Source organism: Mesoplodon bidens (genome assembly GCF_964165515.1).
Source record: "Mesoplodon bidens genome assembly, chromosome: 1".
Classification (NCBI taxonomy): domain Eukaryota; kingdom Metazoa; phylum Chordata; class Mammalia; order Artiodactyla; family Ziphiidae; genus Mesoplodon; species Mesoplodon bidens.
The window spans coordinates 5,242,712-5,260,139 of record NC_138176.1 but is presented as its reverse complement, the minus strand read 5'-3'; the positions used below and the strand labels follow the sequence as shown (position 1 = coordinate 5,260,139).

Below are 17,428 nucleotides of genomic sequence, written 5' to 3'. Positions count from 1 at the left end.
ACCCAGGATGTGATCTATCCTGGAGAATGTTCCGTGCACACTAGAGAAGAAAGTGTAATCTGCTGTTTTTGGATGGAATGTCTTATAAATATCAATTAAATCTATCTGGTCTACTGTGTCATTTAAAGCTTGTGTTTCTTTATTAATTTTCTGTTTGGATGATCTGTCCACTGGTGTAAGTGAGGTGTTAAATTCCGCCACTATTGTTGTGTTACTGTTGATTTCCTCTTTTATAGCTGTTAGCACTTGCCTTATATATTGAGGTGCTCCTATGTTCGGCACATATATATTTATAATTGTTATATCTTCTTCTTGGATTGATCCCTTGATCATTATGTAGTGTCCTTCCTTGTCTCTTGTAACATTCTTTATTTTAAAGTCTATTTTATCTGATATGAGTATTGCTACTCCAGCTTTCTTTTGATTTCCATTTGCATGGAATATCTTTTTCCATCCCCTCACTCTCAGTCTGTATGTGTCCCTAGGTCTGAAGTGGGTTTCTTATAGACAGCATATATATGGGTCTTGTTTTTTTATCCATTCAACAAGCCTGTGTCTTTTGGTTGGAGCATTTAATCCGTTCATGTTTAAGGTAATTATCAATATGTATGTTCCTGTTACCATTTTCTTAATTGTTTTGCATTTGTTTTTGTAGGTCCTTTTCTTCTCTTGTGTTTCCCACTTAGAGAACTCCCTTAAGCATTTGTTGTAGAGCTGGCTTAGTGGTGCTGAATTCTCTTAGCTTTTGCTTGTCTGTAAAGCTTTTGATTTCTCCATCGAATCTGAAGGAGATCCTTGCCAGGTAGAGTAATATTGGTTGCGGGTTCTTCCCTTGCATCACTTTAAGTATATCGTGCCACTCCCTTCTGGCTTGTAGAGTTTCTGCTGAGAAATCAGCTGTTAACCTTATGGGAGTTCCCTTGTATGTTATTTGTCGTTTTTCCCTTGCTGCTTTCAATAATTTTTCTTTGTCTTTAATTTTTGCCAGTTTGATTACTGTGTGTCTCGGCATGTTTCTCCTTGGATTTATCCTGTATGGGACTCTGCACTTCCTGGACTTGGGTGGCTATTTCCTTTCCCATGTTAGGGAAGTTTTCCACTATTATCTCTTCAGATATTTTCTCGGGTCCTTTCTCTCTCTCTCTTCTCCTTCTGGGGCCCCTATAATGCAAATGTTGTTGCGTTTAATGTCCCAGAGGTCTCTTAGGGTGTCTTCATTTCTTTTCATTCTTTTTTCTTTATTCTGTTCCGCAGCAGTGAATTCCACCATTCTGTCTTCCAGGTCACTTATCCATTCTTCTGCCTCATTTATTCTGCTGTTGATTTCCTTCTAGTGTAGTTTTCATTTCAGTTATTGTATTGTTCATCTCATTTGTAATTCTTCTAGGTCTTTATTAAACATTTCTTGCATCTTCTCAATCTTTGCCTCCATTCTTTTTCCAAGGTCCTGGATCATCTTCACTATCAGTATTCTGAATTCTTTCTCTGGAAGGTTGCCTATCTCCACGTCATTTAGTTGTTTTTCTGGTTTTATCTTGTTCCTTCGTCTGGTACATAGCCCTCTGCCTTTTCATCTTGTCTGTCTTTCTGTGAATGTGGTTTTTGTTCCACAGACTGCAGGATGGTAGTTCTTCTTGCTTCTGCTGTCTGCCCTCTGGTGGATGAGGCTATCTCTCCCTTGAATTCTTTCTGGCAGGATGGAAACTACTTAATTAGGGCCTACCTGGGGTGCGGGAGGAGATGATATGGACACCATTCTCCTCCACTTGCCTTGGTGCCTTTACCCTGTCTGACCATTTCATGCCCACTAGTGTGTGGGGTTCAGTCATTCGCTTGGTTTCTCATGGTTTTGTAAATTGATTGCTACTGTTAAGACTGAAATGTACTACCAGACTTCAGTAACATCATCTTTAGTGCTTCTTAGACAGTATTAACTTACCTGGCTTCTGTTCCTGTGTTCTTGATTAGTAAGATCACCACAATTACAAGCTGTTCTTCAATTCAGTGACATTTTTAAAAAAACTGTCAAGCCCATTTTGAAGACCAATGCCTTTATGTGTGAACTTTTCCTGGCCCTTCCCCTGGGGTGTTATTTAATGAATGTCATTGTTTCCAGGGGAAAGTTTTCATTTACCGAGGGAAGGAGTATGAACGCCGGGAAGATTTTGAAGCTCGGCTATTAACTCAGTTTCCAAATGCTGAGAAAATGAAGACAACATCTCCACCAGGCGATGATATTAAAAACTCTGCTGGCCAATGTATCCTTTCAGACAACCATGTCGGATATAAAATGATGGCGATGTCGTTTGTTTGGATGGCTGGGTGTACGTGGGACCTTGCTCCTGGCTAATGACCTCGCTGCCTTACGATCCTTAACCCCCTTGACCTTCAGATATTCAGTGCTTTACAGTAAAGCCCAAACTCGATTTGCCCCCTAAATTTCACAGGCCTGTGTCGGAGCAGATTGTAAGGTAACATCTTCCTTACCCAACATGAGGGTGGTGAGAGGCGTACACGGATCGCTTCTTCATAATTCCACATCTCAGAGGGTGGATGTCAGCCTTTGATTAACTTTTCAGATGCTCTTTCTGTTTTACTTCGAAAAGGAAGGGAAGTTAGTCATGTTCAGCATCAAAGAAGGGGGAAGGAAGATGTGAACACATGTGGCCGGGAGGGCACAAGGCTGTTCCTTATACCTGAGATTGGGAGACAGGGAAAGTCAGGGGGAGAAAGGGGTACTCTGGGCTCCTTTTGAGCCACTAGGTGAGAGACCCCCTGTAGACCTTTTCTCCAGGGCTCAGGCCCTGCCCCACACCCCACAGATCTGAGTCTGTGTGCCTGGGCATTTGGATCCCAGAAGGCAGGAATAGGGATTCAGACATGTGCTCGTGATGGAGAACCAGGTGGGGGGTGAGAAGAAGCCTTCACCCCTACAACAGGGTGATTACATAATATGGGATTTGGAGGTGGAATTGGGGTGTTTTTTTGTTTTTTTGTTTTTTTTTTTTTTTTGCGGTACGCGGGCCTCTCACTGTTGTGGCCTCTCCTGTTGCGGAGCACAGGCTCCGGACGCACAGGCTCAGCGACCATGGCTCACGGGCCCAGCTGCTCCGCGGCATGTGGGATCCTCCTGGACCGGGGCATGAACCCGTGTCCCCTGCATTGGCAGGTGGACTCTCAACCACTGCGCCACCAGGGAAGCCCCTGGAGGTGGATTTTAAAACTCACAGGCCAACTGTCCAAATTTGAGTGAGATTTTCTGCATCTACATTGAATTGCCCCTGACTTAGCAGTGGTGTAGAAACACCTACACTATATGTCTCTTTGATATGAAGAATTTTCTTTTCTGTTTGATCCATGCACTGGTGAAAAACAATTAACCTCTTTGATGGCCTAATAATGCTCAGGATCTGCTTATTTTATGTCCTGAAGTTTGGTGGATTGGGTTCTTCTACAAAATTCACTACCATTTCTTTAACCTTTCATCAGCAAACAATGGGAAATAAACCAGGACTTGGTTTATTGATGGATGATGCCTTTCATAAGGCTTAGACTTTAAGTTTTGCAACATTTTTTTCTCAGAGAGACCTGAAACACTAGTGAACTGTAGTGTACGCTCAGATATTTCCCTTTGATGTGGGGTGCCCACCTGCGTTTCAGCGCAGCGGGGTGAGTGAGCCTCCCAGCCTGCCTCTGGGATGCGCGTGAAACCCAGCCCCTCCCCAGGGGAGGAAGGTACGGTCTGCATCTTATGTATGCCACCGTTGGTGGTTGCCAAATCTGCCTTTTGTAGATCTGAAATTAAAGTATACAAGACCTTTTAAAAAATAAGACATATTTTTTAATTTTTAATAACTTATTAGATTAAATTATTTAATAAATTAATTGTTGAATTATGAATTCAAATTTTAAATAATAAACGCATAAATGGAGAATGAAGGCCTTTTCCCCCTCTCCTTTGCTTCACCTTTTCTGTTTTTGCCGGTTTCACCCTTACTCAGCATCTCTTCTCCCTTGAGCATTGTCAGGGACAGAGAAGAGGCAAAAATTCAAGGTAATTTTTCCACCTGCCAACGTCTCTCTTCTGAGGCTGGTGGGGAAAGGAAGCCCAGCTGTCGCTCCAGGTCAAGGCTGGAGATGTTTTAAGGGATGCAGTGACCTATAGGGGGACCGGATCCCATGTCTAAAAGCAAATCGGCTGCTTTTCTGGTTAAATGTCTAATGATTTCTCTATCTCTGTACAGTTTTTACAGAGTAAACGAGGTCCAGCGATTTGAATATTCTCGTCCGATCCGCAAGGGAGAGAAAAACCCAGACAACGAATTTGCGGTAAAAAAAAAAACCACCCCCAAACTCTTGCTATGACTAACAAAACTGCGCATGGAAAAGTGCGTTCTCGAAGGCTCCCGCAGTGCAGGATTGAATGCCTTTGTGTGTTATGTGCAGAGATCCTAGCATATTACCCATTCAAATTTAGTGAAATGATGACCATTTCACACATAGTATCACTAAGGTGCTTGTGATACTGTAAGAAGGTAACTCGTGCTTTGGGGTGTTTCTGTGCTCGGAGCACACCTGCTTGCCTCCTGCGTGTATCTGAGTCTTCCCTGTGCCCTGGGTCCTGGAGCAGGTGCTGGCGTCTCAGTTATAAATAAGCTCTCGGAGGTGCCGAGTGCTTACGTGGCTCTCTGCAGGGGACAAGCCGTCAGGAGGTGAATTGGGCTCACTATCCAGTGCCCGCACCTGAACTTCACCATGGCACAATACGCCGGAACAGGGTCCCCGTGGGCACAGCTGAACACCAGGCCTCCTTGTATGTTGAGCAGCATCCTGGACCACTACCCACTAGGTGCCAGCTAGAGCCTCCCCGGTTGTGACAGTGAATCACAAGTGTTTCCACGCACTGCTGAAAACATCTGTGCCTTGTTGAAGACACTGCATTAGAGTCATAGAAATGTTAACACAGATTCTTCCAACCTTTTAAAAAATATACATACAGCTGCTTTAATGGATTCCATTTTGGAAAGGCATGAAAGAAAGCACAGCTTTTTAATTTTTTAATTAATGAATTAATTTTTATTTTTGAAGTAGAAAAGAATAGCTTTATTGCTTTACCAGGCAAAGGGGGCCACAAGGGGCTAATGCCCTCAAAACTGTATGTTGAAAGCATAGTTTTATTTATTTATTTATTTTTAATGTTAACATTTCTCTCTCCTCCTGCCCTGAAAAACCTCTTCTGGAAATCCCTAGATAGGCCCCTATTTCAAGGTGGCATTAGCCCCAAGGACCCCTGGCGGGGACCTTGTCTGCAGGTATCTGGGGGTGCAGGGGGTCAAAGTTGAACTAGCCCCATGCTGCTGACCCAAAGGGAAGCTCAGAGCACTTTCAGCAAAGTTGCCTTCCACCCACCCTCCCTTCGAAGCCCTGTTTCCTATAATCTTTTGATCCCCAGGGTGACGCGTGTGGGTCTCCAGGCACAGCCCCTGAAAGGCCCCTCCCTTCCCTTCCCGAGCCCAGTTTCCTGTGTGTCAACTAGGATCTTGGAGTCGGGAAATTCTAAGGCTATCCCCAGTTTCATCCCTGGCTCTTTCAAAACCAAAACCCTATTTCTCGGTTAGTGTGGCATCCTGAACCTGTTGGGTGACTCGTGTCACTGTGGCACCGTCTGCAGTGGTGAGAGAGGCAAGGCCCCACCTAGACACCCACACCGGGGCTGGGCTTTCTGAACCGTCTCTGTTCTGGTCATCACAGCAACAGCTCTGTCATTTCTGTAGCATCCTGGCTGCAGGATGTATGGGCGGTTCTTGAATTTCCCGCAGGCCTCTCACGTCTCGCGGCGACGTACGTTCTTATCCTGTGAAGGAAGAGACACAAGGAGGTCGAGCAAATTGCCGACAGTTGCGCAGCCATTCGAGGCGGCTCCGGAGCTGCGCTAAAGCCTTAGAGGCTGGGCTGCTTCTAAATGGCCCAGAAATCCCCTAATGGTCCCATTAGGTTCTCACACACAGATGAGGCTTTCAGAAGCCACGGGATTTAGTCCTTCACATGCTTGACAAAGCCCCAGGCTTTCAGATCAGCGCAGGGGTTTCGGTGGTAAGGGGAGGCCAGGCTGGGGCCTGCTGCAGGGAGCCTGGCTCCCAGGGCCTGGGTGCTGGGAAAGCTGCCCTGCCAGGCCAGCCCGGGAGCTCAGAGCAGCTTGGTGCCTCCAAACCTGGCCACGCATGAAGTCCTGAAACCCAGAGCCAGCAAGGAGGAGGGATCCAGAGACAGGGTCAACGTGGAACCCGAAGGCCCCCCCGCACCGGGGATGCTGGGGTTAGTGGGGTGCAGTGCAGCCTGCTGTTTCCAGGCCGGTGCCTGAGCCAGCAGCCCCTGGGGGCAGCAGGAGCCTTGGCTGTGTCCCTGGGGCCTCGGCCAGGTCCTTCCCCTCTCGCAGCCTGGAATCTGAGGTTTGGAGAAAATGCTTTCTAAATGCCAGCCGGTTTTCTGGAAATGTTGACAATCCATTACGCCATCTTTTTATATCTGGATCACTATGGACAGACTCAGACTGCTCAGTGATCCTCTGTTACGGGGAGGTGTACCAGGCAAAGGCTGCTACCAGCTAGACATCCCGCAGTAGGAGGTGGGATGAAAGGTTACGGTTCACCCCTGCAGCGGAGTTCTGTGCAACCATTAAAGTGGGGTGGAGTTACATTTATTGGCTTTCAACAACTTCCCGCAACATGTACTATACCATTTTAGGAAGAATACATTTTCATTGAATATACACACTAGTTAATGCTTAGTAAGAAGCCTTGAACCCCAGATAGTAAAAGGTTAGGTTGCCATCTTTAGGTATTGAGTGATTTTTCTGCCTTCTATTTCCATCTCTTCATTTTCTGATGTAAATATATATGTTACGCCAAAAAAAGAAAAAAATTCATCATTAAAATACTGACTGATTTTATTAGAATGTTGAGAGGTCACTTTTATGAAGCCCAGTCTCCCTCAATGGACTTGCATCTTCAAGTTTCTTTTGAACACTAAGTAAGGCTAACATGAAGCTCATTGGAGCCTTTCCAAAAATCTGTTTGCTCAGAGGGAACCTCCCTCGTGTGGACGTATATATTCTCCCCTTCTATTGTATTTTCTTGGCCAAATCCCAGGGAGATGGGCACTGTTGGCCAGGGAACAGGGGGCCGCGGTGTCCTGTGTAGCAGTCTGGCAATTCAGCAGAGCATGGCCTGTGAGGTGTTCCCTGGGCGGCTGGTGACCTTGCCTCCCAGACCCTTGCAAATAAATCCCCGTGAGGACAGAAGCTGTCATCTACCTGCAGCATCCTTCTCCTAACAAGTGTCCTGTGTGTGTTCCCTTTGCAGAATATGTGGATCGAAAGGACCATATACACAACTGCGTATAAATTGCCTGGCATTTTAAGGTGGTTTGAGGTCAAATCTGTTTTCATGGTAAGCGCACCCCACAGGAGTAAGGAACTGCCCGTCACCCCCTCTTCTACCGTCTGGCACGGCCTCTTCCCCGGGCGTGTCATCTGGTCACTGTGGCCGGCAGGCATGCTTCAGACCCCCCACATCAGGCTTAACCCAGAATCACTGTCCCCGTCCACGAATACCGCGGTGGAAATGCCGTGTAATCACAACCTCCTCTAGCGTAGAAAGGAACCAGAGCTAAGATTTCATTTCTTCTTACAAAATATTTAAATCTCGTCTTCACTGTGCTGTTTTGACAGTTCTTTCTGTTACCGAAATGAAAAGTTTGACAAATTCCAATTTACATACGCTTTGGAAGATCTTTCTTCCTGATGGTTTTATTGCCATTTACATGACAAACAACTTGATTAATAGTACTTGCTCGTTTTCAAGTAAAAATAGCTTGAGAATATACCCCTCACCCACACTTTTTAAAGAAATAATGACCCGCATCTCATTAGCTAAACTTTGCCTTGGTGATGAGCGATCGGACAGTTCCCGTCACAGGAACCAGAGCTGGGCAGAAGGTTCTTACTGAATGTATAGCAGCAGCAGCGTGACGATTGCCGGTATAACAAGGTCTGGTTGGAGTATGTGTGCTCTGTCATGTGTCTCGATGCCTTTGGTGCTCACCTGGCAGGATCCTAACCAGAGGGGTGGTACCCACTGTTCAGTTTACCACGAGGCCCCTTGGAAACTCCTGCTTCTGCCCTAGGACGTGGCTGGCGCCTGTCTCCCCAGCCTTGTTTCCACTCCTGACCTTCGTCCACGCCAGTTGAGCTCTGGCTGACCTCTCCCTGACCTCTAAGCTCAGTTGACCTCTCCCTGAGCATATGCCTGTGGTCAGCTGCATCCCATCCCCATCCCCAGCGCCCCCCTCCTCCTGCTCCGAAGCCCTAGGGCTCTGTGCCCCCCTCCCCACCCCTGGAGGGCGCCTCTACTTCCTGTGTCCCCGGAGACCCCACTCTGTCCCCCGCTAGCACCCAGGCAGGCCCTGACCTCTGGAAGGCTCAGGAGACGTGGCAGATGGCAGAAATGCAAGCCTTCGCTGGCACCATTTGGAGCTGGTGATGTACATGCGGGAGACCACAGGACAGGAGACCCTTCCGTAAACAGGCACCACTCCTATCCTCCTAATGCCTCTTCCCATAAGCCCTTGGTAATCGGGGATTCCGTGAGCCAGCCCGGATGCGCGAGGATGCGTGAGGACGGTGCTTAACAGCTCGACGTGGCGAGGGCGGAGCACTGATTTTCTGTAAGGATGTGGCGCTGCCACGGGCTATGCTTGCCCTTTTTTTTTTTTTTTTGGTACGCGGGCCTCTCACTTTTGCGGCCTCTCCTGCTGCGGAGCACAGGCTCCGGACGCACAGGCCCAGCGGCCATGGCTCACGGGCCCAGCCACTCCGCGGCATGTGGGATCCTCCCGGACCGGGGCCCGAACCCGTGTCCCCTGCATCGGCAGGCGGACTCCCAACCGCTGCGCCACCAGGGAAGCCCTATGCTTGCCCTTTTTAATGAACGAAGAAAGCTGGAGGCTGAATAATCCCAGGATGGCAGGACTGTAATAATCCTGCTGTCCACACCCCTGGCCCCGCCATCACTGGAACAGACCAGCACGGGATACTGCGAGGGCAGCAGCTGACCCGCTTGGTTTGCTAAAGCTAGGACACGGCTCTTTCTTGCGGCAAACGGGATCAGCGACAGGGAGTTAGCCGTCAGTCAAGATGGAATTCTGCCCTGGAGAGTCCATTTGGCGAAGTCATGTGTCTGGAATGGTGCATTCCAGGGTCTGATAAAGCCAGGTGTGGGGTGAACACAAAGGCCCTAGGGTACGTGTTGTTTGGGGTGCACGTGCAACCAGGGGGCACCCTCAGCGGCCAGCACACGGTCGGCCACCTCTTTGCGTGTTACCTCCTCTCCATCAGGTCACCTCTCCGGCAGGTGCTCGCCGGTGACGACTGAGGGTGTCGTTCTAGGATCTCACCATTCTCTGAACATCTCTGCGCCTCCAACCCCCCTCTCTCTACCTCTCAGACAATCCCCAGGGGCTGTAGAAGGAGAAAACAGGCTGCTCTGCTTTGCTGTTTGCTAAAGACACCCTAGGGTCCCCGGCACAGGTGGGGACCCGTCCCACTTCCCTCGAGGAAGGGAAGGATCAGATTATCATGTGTTGTGGTCACCCTTGGACGTGGCTCCAGGGCCCAGCCTAGGGTCTGTTAGAGCCAGGCCTGGTGGGAAGGTGGTGTCATTGTTTTAAACGCGGACGAATCCTCCTGACGCCTGCGGGCTGAGCCGGAGAACAGCGCGGGGCGGGGCTGAGCCAGAGAGGAGTGCGGGGCGGGGCCTCGCCGGGCCCTTCAGGGGCCCCCAGAGGAAGGAGGGCCCTGGTGGTGTGGGCAGAGGTGCAGGAGCGGCGGCGAGGTGGGCCCGTGCTGGCTCGCCCTGCCTCCTGCTCTGAGGGTCCTGCGGCCAGTGGCGGGTTTGCAAGGGAGGCCCGTGAGGTCCAGCCGAAGTGGTGACCACCGGGCGGGGGGAGCTCTTCCTTCCTAGGAGGGCGTGTGGCCTCCTGCGGAGACCACGGCAGGACCCCTCTGGCCCTCCCCCGCCTCCCTAACCAAGCAAGTCCAGGGACAAGGCGCCCAGATCTCCTGCCTCAGGGACAGGGAGAGATTGCTCAAGATTCCTTAAGACAAGCAACGAACAAGGCCATAGTGAAAAGGCCTGCCTTGTGAGGCACGTAGACCGTGCTCAAGCGCCACTCAGGGCTGCGTTTTCCTGGGATGACCATACGTGTACGTATGCACACATGCGCGCACACACACACGCCTACACACATGCATGGGCACACACATTCCCCAGGACTAGGTGACCTCGCGTTGTGCCTTTGGAATTTGCAGGTGGGGACAGGTCTATGGAAACACATAAAGATCCTAAAATGCCCAGCTTCTCTTGGCTGGGTGATGAGGGGCCTCACCCCAAGAAGCCACTGGGAAGAGAAGTGCATGGAGCGTAGGAAGCCTGCCCCACTCGGAAATGTGTGTCCTCTGACGAGGAGCCAGAGGCATCAGCAGAGGCCCTGGCAGGACGGGGACGCGGCGGCTGGCCCGATGTCATCCCGTCCTCCCCCTTCCGCAGGTGGAGATCAGCCCCCTGGAGAACGCCATCGAGACCATGCAGCTGACGAACGACAAGATAAACAGCATGGTGCAGCAGCACCTGGACGACCCCAGCCTCCCTGTCAACCCCCTCTCCATGCTCCTGAACGGCATCGTGGACCCCGCCGTCATGGGAGGCTTTGCAAATTACGAAAAGGCAAGTGACACGCCAGCTTCCTCTTTCCAGCCCTGTCCTGGGACAGACTGTCTCCAAGCCTGGAAACCACCATGGTCTCACTGAGCGAGCTCCGCAGTGACCGAGCCCGGGCCAGGCCGCCCAGAGGCAGCCTCTGCAGCCTCCCGATGGTCAAAGCCCCACCCCAGGCCCGGCCGGCCTGGGCATTGTCCCCTCATCTTCACCCCGCACCGGGCTGTGCTAACGGAGCTCTAGAGACTGACCCTCGTGACTGTCCAGAGGCCTGGGATCATTAAAGGCCAAAAGATACAGTTTCGGTGAAAGACAAAAGACTTAGAATATTTAAAATGGATGGAAGGCTGGTGCAGTGGGGACAACCAGCTGGTCTCCCTGGAAAATATCTCAGTGAGATCAGGCAGAAGCTGAAGATCATGGGATGTGCTCTAGACAAGGGGTCTGCGCTACAGCCGCCGCCTGATTTTGTAAATCAAGTTTGGGACGTGGCCACGGCCGTTCTCTTACTTGGTGTCTGTGGCTGTTTTCCTGATACAACAGTGGCAGAGTTGAGGCCCTTCACATAAAAGGTTTGCTGCCCCCTGGTCTAGACAAAGTGAAAAGTGAAGCAGAAGGGGCTCTGCCTGAAAGTGGGCTGTGAGGTGAAACTGCCCTGGACGGAGAGGTGATAACTGTGTTCCAGCTGCCTTCAGCTGTAGGGCGGACCCAGGATGGGGGTCAGGGGCACGAGAGCAGCTGGGGAGCTACCTCCCAGCGAAGTGAGTGACCCGGGTCAGTGTGGCTTTGCTGGGCTCCATGGACGGGGCCGCCACAGTGAGTGAACAAAGTCCATTTGTTGTGCTGAGCTTACTGGGTGTTTTGCTGGGGTAGGGTCCAGCCCTGGGGGGAATGAGCTGGGTGATGGCCAGGCTGTGCGTCTGTTTCACACACAGCTCCCTCCCCAGGCCTGGTGTACAAAAACGTGTGCTGATGTACTAAGTGGCTCTCCCTGTCTCCACCAGGCCTTCTTTACAGAGCGGTACCTGCAGGAGCACCCCGAGGCCCACGAAAAGATCGAGAAGCTCAAAGACCTGATTGCATGGCAGGTAAATGTCCAGCGGCAGCTGCAGGGCCCGAGGCGGGGAAAGTGGAGTCTGGGACCAGATCCACCAGGGCCACCTTGGCACACCTGCCAGCCGCCACGGAGGACCCTGGACATCAGCCAGAGCACCTGTGACCATGTTTGTCCCGGATAAACCCATTCACCACTGCCGTGATTAACTCGACCCCTGGTTGTAGTCATGCATTTGAACACCTAGAAAGTTCTGTCTTGCAAATGAGCCTGGTCTGTTTCCTCCCCTCGGTCAGTGCAGTGCCTGCTGGAAAATCTTTGTCTGGTATCAACAGAACGGAACATCACGGGCAAGGTCAGGAAACGGCGATGCCCTAGAGACCGTGGCTCCAGCCTGTCCTGGGAGGGCACTCGAGCCGATGCCATCGGCACGAGAGGTGGGGATGGGGTACCGCCGAGCACCCACCCTCCTGTTCCCCCTGCCGGTGGTCAGGGTTGGGGAAAGGGGTCCTCATTTCTGTTTCCCCAGCTGTAATTCTGCATATCCTTTGGCTTTTCTGCTTGTGCTCCTGAGGCCTTCTGAGTCTTTCCTTAGCGGGACATGGTCTGGAAAGGCTGGGCAGCTCTGGAGGGTGTCCTGGGCTCCATTGGAAGTTCCCTTTTCTTGTGTCTGGGCTTCTGGAGCTGTCATGAGCCTGGAGGTGGAGGGGACGTCCAGACCCAATTCCGTGGGAGCTCTGCCTACTTGCTCTGGACTTTGGACAACTTGCTTCTTTAAGCTTCCTTTTCTCACGTGGGAGGCAAAGAGGGTGCTGCTTACCTACACCCCACACGCCAGGCCGCGGGAAGAGGGCTGAGGAAGGCAGAGGCCAGGGTCTCCCTGTGCCTGGGCAGCATCCCGCCCTAGCCCAGGGGTCCCAGGCTGGGACCAGTGCTCCATGGCCGCTTTGCTCCCAGCCTCCCTAGAGCCTCACCAGCCTCCCTTGGAGCCTCACCGTCCTGGCTTCGTCATCAGCACATGGGCTGTCTGACCTGTTAGGGTGGAGCGGGGCTGAGTTTTGGTTTCAAGCCTAATTACAAGTATTTATTTTATATCTATAAAATATATATGGATATTGCTGTGATAAAATTTATGTAACATAAAATTTACCACCTTAGTCATTTTTTCCGTGCACAGTCCAGTGGCGTCAAGTATGTCCCCGTCGTAGTGCAGCCATCACCACCATCCATCTCCAGAACCCTTTCGTCCTGCAAAGCCACCGTGTACCCAGTAAACAATACCTCTCCACTCTCCCACCCCTGGAAACCACCATCCTACTTTCTGTCTCTATGCACTTGATTATTCCGGGGACCTCATGTAAGTGGAATAATACATTGTCCTTTTGTGACGGGCTTATTCCACTTGACGTAATGTTTTTCAGGTTCATCTGTGTTGTAACGTGTCAGAATTTCATTCCTTTTTAAGGCTGAAGAGTATTCCACTGTCTGTATAGACCACTTTTTACTTATCTGTTCGTTCGCTGACGGACACTTGGGTTGCGTCCACTTCTGCTATTGTAAATGATGTTACAATGAACGTGGGTGTACAAATATCTGTTCTGCTTCCTGCTCTCACGTCTTTTGGGTATTTACCCAGAAGTGGATTGTTGGATCATATAAGTCTATTTTTAATTTTTTGAGGAAGCACTGTATTGTTTTCCACAGCAGCTGCAGTATTTTCCATTCCCACCAATAATCATGCAGGATGGTTCCAGTTTCGCCTCATCCTCATCAACATTTGTTAGTTTTTGGTTTTCTTTTTGTTTGTTTGTTTTATAGCTGCCATCCTAATGGGTGTGACTTTGCCACAAATCCGTAGGCATTTGATATCAAATTTGCCTTGGAATTCTTCTGGGATAAGACACCCTGGGAGCTGAATTTAAGGGAACTTTTTGGCCATGATGGCTTCTTTGCACAAGATGTAAGCCTCAGGTAGGCAGTCTCCCTCTGTTACTAAAAAAGAGGGAGAGAACTTAAAGGTCTGAATGATTCCATTTTAGATGTTGTAAAAACCAAAGTGTACAAAATTCAAAACTCCACTGAAAGCTATATAAAACCATTGCTACACAAAAACTAGTTTGGTCTGCAAAAGTTCTATTGATTTTTCTTTTTTACTGTAAGCTTTTACAGAAAATTGGATTTTAAGAGTTTCAAGCCCTACAGAAGAAAATAATTTGCTCCCCAGAGAGAACTTGGTGTCAGCACTATGTCATCACCCCTAATAAGTATATTAAAGGATGAATTTTAAAGTAGCTCACAGGAAAGTCGGGGAAAAAAAATCTGTTTTCTAGCCACTTCATTAAATCAAAGAGTGATGAAAAATACATATTCAAAACATTACCTGTGGGCTTTCCTGGTGGCGCAGTGGTTGAGAGTCCGCCTGCCGATGCAGGGGACACAGGTTCGTGCCCTGGTCCAGGAAGATCCCACATGCCGCAGAGCGGCTGGGCCCGTGAGCCATGGCCGCTGAGCCTGCGCGTCCGGAGCCTGTGCTCCGCAGCGGGAGAGGCCACAACAGTGAGAGGCCCGTGTACCGCAAAAAAAAAAAAAAAAAAAAAAAAAAAAAAAACCACCATTACCTGTGATCTTGCTTTCATTTGCAAATGTTTTGAAGACCCATCTTTTAATATCAGTAATTGAGTCATACGGTCATTAAAAATAAGAAGTTTGGGGTTATCGGAATGCTTTCTTCTGGTTTTGTGTTAATTGCTTTGGTTTGGTTTTTTTCCTGAAAACTCCATCAGGGCAAAGTGAGGTTTTCCTCCTGGGAATCCAAAGGGTTCCTTGGCAGGGTTTCCATTACTGATGCCTAAAATCATTTGTGAAGGCTGGTTATTAAGGCCCAGGCAGCTCCTGGCTCTGCTGTTGCCGTTGCTGAAACAGAGGGTGCTGATCCCCTCGCAGGCAGGAGCTGGGGTCGGGTGCAGGCTGCCTGGGGCCTCTTCTAGGTTTGCGGCTGACACCAGGTCAGCAGTGAGCGCCAGCCCCTTCCTCAAAGGCACAGCTCCATCTTTCCCCACACGCAGCTGTCTTGTTGGGCAGCCCTGCTGTGTGTCCAAAGATGAATCCATGTAGACTCATATGAAACCACTGTGGTGCGTGCATATTTCTTTTTTTTTAAATTTATTTTATTTATTATTTTTAGCTATGTTGGGTCTTTGTTGCTGCACGCGGGCTTTCTCTAGTTGCGGCGAGCGGGGGCTACTCTTAGTTGCGGTGCACGGGCTTCTCACTGCGGTGGCTTCTCTTGTTGCGGAGCACGGGCTCTAGGCATACGGGCTTCAGTAATTGCAGAACACGGGCTCCAGTAGTTGTGGCACGCGGGCTCAGTAGTTGCGGCACACGGGCTCAGTTGCTTCACGGCATGTGGGATCTTCCTGGACCAGGGCTCGAACCCGTGTCCCCTGCATCGGCAGGTGGATTCTTAACCACTGCGCCACCAGGGAAGCCCCATATTTCTCTTTTGAAATGCACAGAGATGAAAGACCAAACCCATTCATCATCCCCAGCCGCTGACAGTCGTACCGACGTCGCCAGTGGTGGTGCTCCTGGAACACTTAGCAGTGCTTCCAAATGTTCTTTGCTGCCGGCAGGTCATGAACCCATGTAGGAGACACACAGGAGCAGACTTCAAATACAGCACCGCCATTTAGAAGGGTGTCTTTTGAGAGTAGGCTGCATGCTGTCTTTGAACAACTCGAGGTGTGACTTTGGGGAAGTCCTCCCCCTTCTCTGGGCTCTGGGAAACTCTTTAGATGTGCAGACTCCTGGGATCCACTCTAGACCAAACCAGGGCTCTGGGGGTGGCATTCAGGAATCTGCCTGAGAGATTTTGACGCTCAGCTTGGTTGGAATCCAAAGACCATTCCAGGCCTCAGTCCATGGCTTCTGCTTGTGTACTAAGCACCTCATATGTTGGAGTGTTTGCACAGAGCATCTTTTTATTCATAGCTTAAGTTCAGCCCCGAGCAGACATAGAACAAGGGCCAGATCCCACCCTTCTCTTAGAAGGTTGTATCTGACCAATGTCAGGGACCTGTTGAGGGGATACATTTCATACCCCATGAATTTCACCTGCCAGATCACCGTTCACTCAGTCCCAAGACCTGAACCAAAGGGTCTTAACTTTAGTCCAGCAAGTAGCTTCTTCGATGTCAAGAATCTGGCCAATTAAGAGTTTTATCAAACCAACAACAAAAAAATGCAGAAATGACTGGACCACACTTTTATACATTTGAGAGAGGGCCATTTTACAAGGTGCTTTCAGGATCTAGAGTGGCTGTGCTTTAACCTTAAGACAGCACCCCGACGTTTGTCTTCACGCCCAGATAGCCACGACACGTTTACCATACCACCAAAAGTTGTCTGCAGCCTGCCTTTGCCGACCCCCAGGAAGCAAAAGGATTTCTGCGAGCGTTTCCTTCTGTTGAACCTGAACAAACTGCAGCTAGCCCCTGGAGGCTGCCATCTGCAAGAGTAATTCGTATGGAATAGTAAAACGTCCCGTCTAGTTTGAAACCTTAGCTGCACGCTGTCCTGTGGGTGATAGCTGTTCGGAAAGGGATGCCTGGCGTGTACCTGGGGTATAAGCCCAACTGTCAGCCAAACACACTTTGTGCCAGGGCAGCTCGAGAGCAGGCTGGGTGGTGTAAACACAGGGGAGCGCTCACTTATTCCGTCCTTCCCTGGAGCACCACAAGAGGCACCAGCTGCGTGCTATAAATGGCAACCACATACATTTTATGCATTGATTCATCTTGATAAGATTTCTTGAATTTGTTCACATGAAATTCAATTGTGTGCTTATTATCCTTCTTACTAATAAATGTGCTCATTTAGATTGGTGTTCTGTCATATTAAGAAAATCTGTTTTTAATCAGTATTTTGATTTAATTGTAAATTATTAAGAGGAAGCCTCTTAGCCTGATTGCATTGAAGAGCATCTACCTCCCAGTCTGAGCCTCAGGGGAAGCAGAAGCCAGGGGAAGAAAGGAGGCTTTCTCACACCCACCCCCAACAGCTGTGACTCCGGAGGGTCTCTGGGGCTGGGGAATAAAAATGTCTCTACGACGCTTTTAAAGGTCAGCTATATCTCCACGCTCCGATGTGGAGTCTTGGCATGGATATTTTTGACAGCAGTGTTGGCAGAGACATGATTCTTTTTAGTTTTAAGGAAGAATAAATCTGGTTTTCTTTCCAAATAAGAACATCCTTCAGGACTATAGATCACGTATTATTAGGTTTTTACATTGTGGAATAGGGTTCTCAATGGCCTGTCGAGGCAATATTCTTAGCGAAAAAAATCTTTATACTGTGACTTGGCCCTTTGCTAACAGATCAAGTCGTAGCTAAACAAATCCAACACGCAGCCCTTCCCAAATCCAAGTGGAAAGCACGGAGAAGTCTATTCTGGGGTTGATGGTCAAACGTGAGTCAGGCAAAGTAACGGAGCAGCCGTGTGCTGCATACCGCACTAGACGTGTCCGACTTAAAACACAAATGCTTGTCATTTACACATTGTGGTCTGGGGGAGTAACCTGCCTGATGATGAATTTAATCAGCT

The 17,428-nt window shown here is 49.6% G+C and overlaps 1 protein-coding gene across 2 annotated transcripts in view; it reads left to right on the top strand.

The window, feature by feature from the left end:
- The window catches only part of DOCK1 (dedicator of cytokinesis 1), a 535,086-nt gene that overhangs the window by 492,339 nt on the left and 25,319 nt on the right, over positions 1-17,428 (top strand). For both annotated transcript variants that reach the window (XM_081220288.1, XM_081220287.1), the window contains exons 41-46: positions 2,117-2,258; positions 2,393-2,471; positions 4,245-4,329; positions 7,362-7,448; positions 10,605-10,781; positions 11,777-11,860. In XM_081220288.1, the coding sequence (XP_081076414.1) occupies positions 2,117-2,258; positions 2,393-2,471; positions 4,245-4,329; positions 7,362-7,448; positions 10,605-10,781; positions 11,777-11,860 (654 nt within the window). The remainder of the gene's footprint in view (positions 1-2,116; positions 2,259-2,392; positions 2,472-4,244; positions 4,330-7,361; positions 7,449-10,604; positions 10,782-11,776; positions 11,861-17,428) is intronic.